At 37.6% G+C, this 9,747-nt stretch overlaps 1 protein-coding gene across 1 annotated transcript; it reads right to left on the bottom strand.

The window, feature by feature from the left end:
* Positions 1-1,826: 1,826 nt before the first annotated feature.
* LOC107705531 (C-X-C chemokine receptor type 4-like) lies at positions 1,827-3,484 on the bottom strand. Its single transcript, XM_016508839.1, has 2 exons — positions 3,421-3,484; positions 1,827-3,326 (listed from the first exon to the last, which is right to left on the bottom strand). Exons 1-2 carry the CDS (start codon positions 3,433-3,435, stop codon positions 2,259-2,261), a joined length of 1,083 nt encoding a protein of 360 aa, XP_016364325.1. The 5' UTR covers positions 3,436-3,484; the 3' UTR covers positions 1,827-2,258.
* Between the last annotated feature and the right edge of the window lie 6,263 nt (positions 3,485-9,747).

Genomic DNA, 9,747 nt, shown 5'->3' with positions numbered 1-9,747 from the left:
GCACTGCTGTAATACTTTCTCCTTCTGTAAAGACCTCCCATGGTTTTATTGTGGTTCATCCTCACCCCATTTGAACTGAATGCTACTGTCATGGATCACGAGTAATAAATGCAGGTTGCATATGTAACTCCATACAAAAGGATTTAGAAATGATCACTTTTCTCTACAAGAAAAATACCCACAAATGGGAGACTGACCTACCAAAAGCAGCATGAACTATCCAGTCACCAGCATCATAAGACCATACCAACTAAATTGAAAATCATTCAGTGATTCAACAGAACACATATTATATAAACAGTTCAGCCACAGTATAGTTACTCTATACTAAATAGTAACTCCATCCCCAACTTAATTTTAGAATTTTCACTGTTTTTTTGCTGCTTAATGTCCTGCAAGTAAAAGGTATTTGGACACTTTAGCTACTGTTCATCTATATATGTACCTTTGTACCCTTTTTACCCATGAAGGGTGCTTATTAGTACTTTTTGAAAGTACTTTTTGCGACAGATTTTGCACCATATTTCTCAATGTATATATATATATATATATATATATATATACACTAGTAGTCAAAAGTTTGGAATAATTACGTTTTTGTTATGTTTTTGTCTCTTATGCTCACCAATGCTGCATTTATTTGATCAGAAATACAGTAATATTGTGATACGTTGTTACAATAAATAACAAATAACAAAAACTGAATTTTCAGCAATCATTGCTGTTTTCAACATTTTAATGTTAGGAGCACCAAATTGCACATTTTAATAATAATTGAGCATCAAATCAGCATATTAGATGACTGGAGTAATGGCTGCTGAAAATTCAGCTTTATATAAATATTCAGCCATTACAATATATATATATAAATAGAATGCCCCATAACCACTTTTATGATGCAAAATGATTTCCATCAATGTGATAAACTACACCTGTGGTTGCAGAGAACTGACATACATCCACTAAAAATCACCCTCTCAGTTACAAAAATGAAGTTACTTCTGAGAAAAGCTCTAGCATAATTTGCTTGCAGTCTCTAAATGGTTTTATACAATATTTTGAGGTATATGTGGTCAAGTGTCCAAATACATTTGGAGTTATTTTATAGGATGTTGAGTGCTAAAGTGTTCCACAGAAACGGAATTTGTCTACTGAATTATGCTTTTCTAGCAAATGTGATTACAAGCATGATCTCCTTAACCCGAATAGTGGGTTTTTACCTAAACTTCCGTGTGACACCACACTGAACCAGTTTCATATTATTTTACACCATGCAAAATGAGGTTTTGTGACTCATAGAGGCTATGGTTACGACCGCCAATCATTGCTAGAGACATGGCAACATAGTTTTGTTATTGCACCACCTGATTAAACAAACTCTCTTTGAGGTAAAAGCATTTATAGGGGGCAAATAACAGAAAAGCCCAAATGAAGATGATAGTGGAAAGAAATGAAATTTAGAAAGCTAAATAAAACAACATGGCAATACAAGACTGCACTATTTGCATCTAAGAAAGTTAGTGTGTGTGTTTGTTCATGGTTGAATGGGTTCTGCAGCATGTTGGGGATCCCGCCAAGGAGTGTTTGGTCAGACCTGAGAGAGTTTACATCTCAGGGAATCCCCATCCTTGATGCCTATGCCTCAGAGGGGAAGATTACAGACATTACTTTAAAGAAGTTCGTGCAAAGTAACAGGCTTACCACTACATGTCACATGTCTCTGTGCAGAGTGAAAGTACAAACTATAGCATTGCAGGGAAACTCCATCATCATGCTCAATAAATAGTTGCGTAAGAGACCTGGTCAAAACACACACACACACAATACTGAGTACTCAAAAATTTATTGCAAATACTTCAAATTGCCAAAGCAGCTTTTAAAAACTTGGAATGGACCCTAATTCAGTCCCTTTATCGTGTAATAAATAAATGCAATGGTCTACATAAGTGCAGAAAGGAACCAGATAAAAACAACAACAATCTATTTACATGATATGTACAGTAAACATCTTGTACACTATATCAACACATCTGTACACAATGCCTCTTTTCACTATGAAGAGAGATTTTACAGTAATACTGGAAGCAATGCAGTATGTGATGTCATACTGACAGACTTATTTACATTCTAGCTACTTTTCAATCAGGCTCAGCCTGTTTGCTATGTTTTTCCTATACAAAACACATATAGCTGGTAATTTCATGTCATTAATATAATATCTGGAAGCATATTCACAGTCCAAGGTGTGCGCGCTTGTGTTAACTAGACTGAAAGCTAGAAGATTCGGATTCTGTGGATACAGATGACATTCCTCCTCTCTTCTTCGGCAGAATTTTCAGACTGGACCCCCGGCTGGGCGACAGAGCGCTGCGGGCGGACTTCTTGAACTTCACCCCCAGAAACGCGTATAGGATGGGGTTGAGGCAGCAGTGAAAGTACGCGAGAGCCTCCGTCACGAAGATCCACTTCTGCAGACCCTGCTCGAGTTCGCAGCTGTGAGGAATCACCTCCAGCATCATCAGCGTGTCCAGCAGGATCCCTCCGCAATACGGCAACCAGCAGACGAAAAAGCATACGATCAGAACCACGGTGGTCTTTAGCGCCTTGCGCTTCTGCGTGCCCTTGGAGCCGCGCGACAGCTTGGAGATGATGATGCAGTAGCAGATGAGAATCACGAGCCCGGGTAGCACGAAGCCCACCAGGATGTGCTGGAAGCGGAAAGTGACCACCCAGGTGATGAAAGAGTCCTGTGGGTAAATGCGCTCGCAGAAGGTGCGGATAGAGCTGGTCTCCGCTTTGGCGAACACCAGGTCGGGAACTGTGAGGAGCGCGGAGGGGAGCCACACGCCCACGTAAATGATGCGATTGGCTAGAAGTTTCCTCGGACCTTGGCTGTTCGTTGCGCGCACCACGGCGAGGTATCGGTCCAGGCTGATGAAGGCGAGGATGAGGACGCTGCTGTATAAATTCACCGTGTAAATCATATGCACGGCCACGCACATGAACCCTCCGAAGTACCAGTCTTTGGCCGCGTCCACGGCCCAGAACGGCAGGGTGAGCACAAACAGAAGGTCCGCCACTGAAAGGTGCAGACGGTACTTGTCCGTCATGGTTCTGGATTTCTTCTGGCAGCCCATTACCAGCACAACCAGCCCGTTCCCGATAAGACCCAAAACAAATATGATTCCGTACACGGTTGGAAGAAAGATCCTCTGGAAGTCGTGACTGACCTCCACGTCGCACGGAACCTCAAAGTTGGCTCCAATGTCCCCTGAGCCGAACTCAGAGCCGTTATCAGCTGATAAATCATCTTCAAAGACGATGTGCTGCAAAAAAGTGAACAGTAAAGTTATTTAAATGCAATCAAACTTCACTTAATAAAATCCTTTTTTTAAAATAAATAAATAACTGTTGTCTTACTTCGTAATATGCCATCTTTAATACACTCCTCCAGTGCTCTCAGTCTCCAGTAAGCCTACAGTGACTTTCTAAAGTTCTGTGGAGCTCAGAGGATTTTAAATACCCCACTCGCGCGCGGAAGCTCCGCCCACTAACAGCGCGCGTGCTCTAGTCTGCTAGCAGGTTGCTACATCTGGGTCTTCCGCTCTTTTCCTGTTTTCGTGTTCAAAATTTGGTGTGTGTGTGTGTGTGTGTGTGTGTGTGTGTGTGATTGAAGAAAACACGTCCTGTGACGAAAATCGGCGTTTCAGCAAAAACAAAACAAAACAGTTTACTTTGCCTATCCCAACAAATACGTTCATTTCCATTCACAAATAGTGATAAACAAAGTGCTTTATGATCAGTGTTGGGGGTAACGCATTACAAGTAACGTGAGTTACGTAATCAGATTACTTTTTTTCCAAGTAACTAGTAAAGTAATGCATTACTTTTTAATTTACAAGAAAATATCTGTCACTTTTTCAAAATAAGTAAGGCCAGTTACTTTGTTTTCTCGTGTATTGACTGACAGCTCTATACCCTTTAGATATATATCCAACAACACAAATATCCTTTATGTATTTAATTCCATTTTATTAACCAGTATCTTTGCTGCTGACCTTCGATGATCAACCATACTAATAAGCTAAAAATGACTTTAGATAAACATGACATTTTGTGGTTTGCTTTTTTGTTTGTTTCTGACGAGGGAAAAATGAGGCAGATGAGAAAAAGTAACAAAATGCACTACTTTCCATAAAAAGTAACGTAATTTGTTACTTTGTTAGGAAGTAATGCAATATTGTAATGCATTACTTTTAAAAGTAACTTTCCCCAACACAGTTTAAGATTGTAGGTGACGTGTTTGCCTGTATATTTACATTAAATGTGTTTGGTAAGCATCAGGAATGGCTGTCAGTTTAATTGTGATAGTAACGTTAAATTCCCAACGAAGTGGCTCACTCACTACAACTCTCAAAACACGTTTAAATGTCATTCAGCCAGATCAGCCAGCCAGCCAGATTCAGATCAGAAGATTACACACACACACTTGTGAAAGTGTTGTCATACTTTGAGGTTGGTCTATGAAAAGTATACACAAACACTTTCCATGTGAACAATAATTGAGCTTAAATTAAAACAGAAAATAAGGAGGGTTTTGAGCATAGATACACACTGTATGTTAATCCCTTAATTGCTCTGAGCTGTTTATGTTTTGCATACTTTGAATGGCTGTTTTATCACATTTAGAAGGTGCTAATGTGTGGATGATCAGATAAAATCACAGAGGCAGTCTGAGTGATCACAGATTGTATAGTTCTCCCTTTGTTCAAAACACCCAAACCCCATAGTAAAATGAACTTAACTCATTTATATGCATATATGTCCCCTATGTTTATAGTGTATAGTGGGACAAGTGGAAAATGTGACACTTAAGATTTGTATTTAATATGTTCTGTTTACTGTAGTGAAGATCTTTAGTAATTTAAAATGGCATTGTGTGAGAGGCTAAGACAATTGGCATCATAAACACAATGATAAATTAGCACAAAGAGTCCCCCTTTACCCCTAAGAAGAGAACACCCCATACTATTCTATAATATCTCAGTCATTCAATACTGGGTTGTAACAGGCACAGATACTGCTTAGTGAACAGAGATGTAGTGTGGTTGGGACACCTGGCTAAAATGAGAGGTCAGACCTATCGATGATTGTTGAGAGCAAGGAATGGCAGTTCTCAGAGACAAAAACCCTTTGGCAATGTGTGTATGTGTGTGTGTGCTTTCCTATGGGAGAACATGTGTTTTCACCTGCCCCCAGCCAACAGAGATGGGTTCCAGCGAACTGCTTCTCAAACTGGGAGAGTTGTAAGGTGATCACATATTATGTATGTGTGTGCCTTCAGAATCTGTTGCACTTAATTGTTTGTTTGTAAACACATTTTATTGTCAAAATGTATTACATGTATATTATTTATATTTTGATAAACAAATTAGTAAATATATACAGTTAAATTAATTGCTTACCAAGGCTGCATTTATTTGATAAAAATACAGAAAAATAGTAATATTGTTGGAAAAATTATTACATTTAAAAAAAAATACATTTTTATTTTAATATGTTTTTGAAATGTAAATTATTCTTCTGAATACTTTCCGTACCCACTGTATATATATATGTATATATAAACACACATGTTGTAAAATAACATCCTCTAAGACATTGTATGAAATTTTAAATCTTAATTAGGTCATGGTTTAATGGAACTTATGTTTTCTTTTGAAGTTTGACTTTGTGTGTCTCACAGATTTTCCACAGGAACGTTAAGAAATCAGATTCTGTTTCTGTGTGGTTGTGTGTATGCATGTGGGATGATGAAAGAAAGCTGGTGCAGTGAGACACAAACCGGGTGCCTTTTATGTCTGCAGATACCACAGAAGTGTCAAAGGCGCAGAGGCATAAAGAAAGACTGAGTGGGAGAATGAAAATGTTCATAATTGATGCATTCGTTGTTGTTTTCTCTCGTGTCAGTACAGCAAAGGATCTCGTCATCCATGAATGTGTGATTTCCTCATCCTGTGTGTGCCACACAGATTCAAATGCAATGAAAAAGAAGTTGGCTGTTGGTATGATGACAGACGTTTGAAGACAGCTGTCCTTAGAGGTTCACATGCTTGTGGCAAAAGAGAAGAACAATAGCGGGTCCCACTTTATATTAAGTGGCCTTAACTACTATGTACTTACATTTAAATTAATCATTTGATGCAATGCACTTATAGTGTACATACATGTTTTTACATTGTACTTATATATTTAAAAATACCTATATGTAGTTACATCTATTATTAATTTCTGTAATTACATTTATAATGACCCATCCCTTACACCTTAACCCACCCTTAAACCTACCCATACCACCAAACCTGTCCCTAACCTTACCCGTATCCCACCTCAATAGCAGCAAAAGTGTTTTGCAATACAATATGACCACAATAAGTACAATGTACTTATTTTTTTATGTAAGTACATAGTAGTTAAGGCCACCTAATATAAAGTGTGACTCAATAGCATAATAAGTGTATAGAGTGTAATTAACTGAGTCTGTTTGTGCATGATGTATATATTTAAATACATTTTTATATTAGATCACGCAATTACTAGCATTACTGTTCCAGTTTGGGTAATTTGTTTGTCATGATACAGGTCTGTGGGGCATTTTCAGGGTGTGATAACTAAATGGCCATGGCCAATGGCCAAATTGTGGTCAATACACTGTAAAAATGTTTCAAAGTTGTAAATAAAGATTATTGAAGTATGTTTTTACAAGAAAAGTATATACAGTATCTATGTAGTTTTAGTGCATCAAGTTAAGCTAAATTAAAAAGAGAAATGTTGCATTACTTGCTAAAATAAAAGGTTTATATATATACCAGTTTGCTTCTTTTAAAAAAATCTTCCACACAGACACATACAAAATGTCCCTAGTGCACAGGGTTTCCTCCCTTCTCCACAGGCCATGACAATAGCCCTCAGGACAGAGCAGAGAGACTCTGATAAGAATACAATAGGCCTGATGATTCCAGATAAGAATTTCTGGCCTTTCTGAGCGTCATTAGGCGATCTGTATGTGTTTCTGTGTCTTTCTTCCTATCCAACTTTATCCACTATTAATGATTTAAACAGAGATGAATTTAGAGGACAAGATTCAGATAAGAGCATGCTGCTTCTTTTCTAGTCAGACTGTTGTGTGAACAGAGAAAAGAAGCTGAAAAGAAACTTGAGGTCTATTTGCAGATCTACCAGGCAGCACATTGGTGCCTTGAAGTCTATACATTGGCCACTAAAGTTCCAGCCTCAAGGCGACAGAAAACAAATCACTGCTTGGCCAGCCTATTCACAGAGGTGAGCAGAGGCAGGGGAAGAAAGAAGAGGTGGTATTAAGGAAAGAGACACCTGTTTGAATGGCCGACTGCCCATGATCTTTTTTTTCTCTCTCTTTCATCCCAGCTTGTTTGGTTGTGGAGACAGCTGAAAAGACTATTATGGGGGAACAGAGTTGGTGACAGACCCTTATTAATTAAAAGCCATTGGAGACTAAGCAAAGATTAGCTGATTCACTGCTGCATTGAATTATAGGCCTACAGTTAAGAAGAAACAGTATAAGTGCTGCAGTCAATGAGAGACCGCTTGAAATTGTGAAATTGTGCTGCTCGTTTTGTTTTGTGTGCAAGTTCAAAACACAGAAATCCAGAAATCTTTTGTAATATAAATGTCTTATAAATATCTTCATATATATATATATATATATATATATATATATAACCTCCTCTTAAGTCAGCTGATGTTCACATTAGATTGAAAATGTGAGAAAATAAAAAAACTTAAGCCGGGTTTGTACAAAGTCATAAGTCATTTGTGGCATATTCATTAACACACACACAAAACATTTTTTTTTGACTGAGGTTGTGATGAGGCGTGTACATTTTTGGACAATTTAAAAGCAGAATGAAAGTAACAATTTAATGACATGAGACTAATAATTTCATAAAAGCATTTAAATAAATTTTATGTAAAAATTTGTGTATTATTTATTATTAAAATTTGTGAGCTGTAAATCTATATAAAATCTTTTTTTTTTTTTTCAATTACCCTCTGGCTGTATACTATTGAAAAAAGTTATTATTTTAATACCTTCAAATTCACTTTGATTCCTGTCATTCTGCAGAACAGAAAGGAAGATTTTTGAAGAGTCAATGTGGTCCATCATTTTCAAGCTCCAAAAAGACCTCAAACCAACATTAACATCAAACCACAGTGATTCTTGCATGGTACATGATCAATTGTCATCATTGCTCAATGTTTCATTGATCAGTGTTTTGATTTGATTAATAAAGGCTTACATTTTCATTTGTTATGTGACTTTAGAAGGCCACCAGGGTCATATGGATTAATTTCACAATACCTTTATATCCTTTTTGGATCTTCAAAATGTTGGTACCCATTAACTTACATAATAAGGACAAAAACACTGAAATGTTATTCAGAATATCTTCATTTGTAGATTTGCAGAGGAAAGAAAGCCATACAAGTTGTAAGTAACATGAGGGGGAGTAAATTATAACAGAAATTAAACGTTAGCGTTAGTTCCGGCAGGTCACGTGAGTCAAGCTTGCATCAGCTGATTCTAAATATCATTAAGTACATTAATGATATCTGCCTTGTTCTGTTCTGCTCTCCCTGCTCATTCATGACAGGCTGCATGGATGGGCAGGGAGGTTTTTGCCCAGAACAGAACCATACCACCAAACCAAACTTTATGCTAAGTATCTATCATTTTGACGATAGTGGTCCTGACAGAATTGTCATTTTTGGCTGAACTATTCCTTTTAAAATTCTGGAATGATATTCCATCTTAGTCTACTCTGTCTGCCTAGAAATCTGACTCTGGCTCGCTGAATGGGACTGAATTGTGTTGCAGGTCTTTGAGAGGATTAGACAGGCTGATCTGAGGACTGATATGAAACCCTCCTGTCTGTCATTTGCATCCTTTGTAGAAGGACATCCACTGCTCTGTGTGTATATGTTACTGGGGGTGGGGGGTGCGGGGGCTGCATGTTAAAGGAGTAGTTCACTTCCAATATGAAAATTCTGTCATCATTTACTCTCCCTCCACTTTTTCCAAACCTATATGAGTTTCTTTGTTATATTGAACACAGAAGAAGATATTTTGAAAAATGTTAGTATCTGAACAGTTGATGGGCACCATTGACTTCCATAGTAGGAAAAAAAATACTTCTTTCTTCAACAGAAGAAAGAAACTCATATAGGTTTGCAACAAGTGGAGGGTGAGTAAATGATGACAGAATTTTCATTCTGAAAGTGAAATACTCCTTTAAATGACCAACACACATACTAACAAATGTAAGTACACACTCTAAAGGCCACACATGAACAACACTGGCACATTTTGTATGTTGGGGTGGGGTCATTTCCTTAACAGACGTTTAACTCATTTTTGCCCTACATTTGGTTTAGCAGGTATCATAAAGTGTAGTCTCCTCTTTCCAGACAAGTGCTAGGGTTATTGATCATGAACCACTCCTATGTGAGTAAGACTGAAAGGGCCCCTCCCTTATAAATGGCAGCAGTTTTCAACTTTGGGACTGGAAACACAACTTGCACAATGAATTTGGGTTGTATTTACATTCACATTTATTCATTGAACAGACACTTTTATCCAAAGCAACTTAAAATTGAGAAAAAATACATGTTATATCATAATGTGCTTAATGAAATGCATGGTTTATT

Source organism: Sinocyclocheilus rhinocerous, unplaced genomic scaffold (assembly GCF_001515625.1).
Source record: "Sinocyclocheilus rhinocerous isolate Xijiao unplaced genomic scaffold, SAMN03320098_v1.1 scaffold504, whole genome shotgun sequence".
Classification (NCBI taxonomy): Eukaryota; Metazoa; Chordata; class Actinopteri; order Cypriniformes; family Cyprinidae; genus Sinocyclocheilus; species Sinocyclocheilus rhinocerous.
The sequence above is the reverse complement of the archived record's forward strand: the minus strand, read 5'-3'. Positions and strand labels throughout refer to the sequence as shown.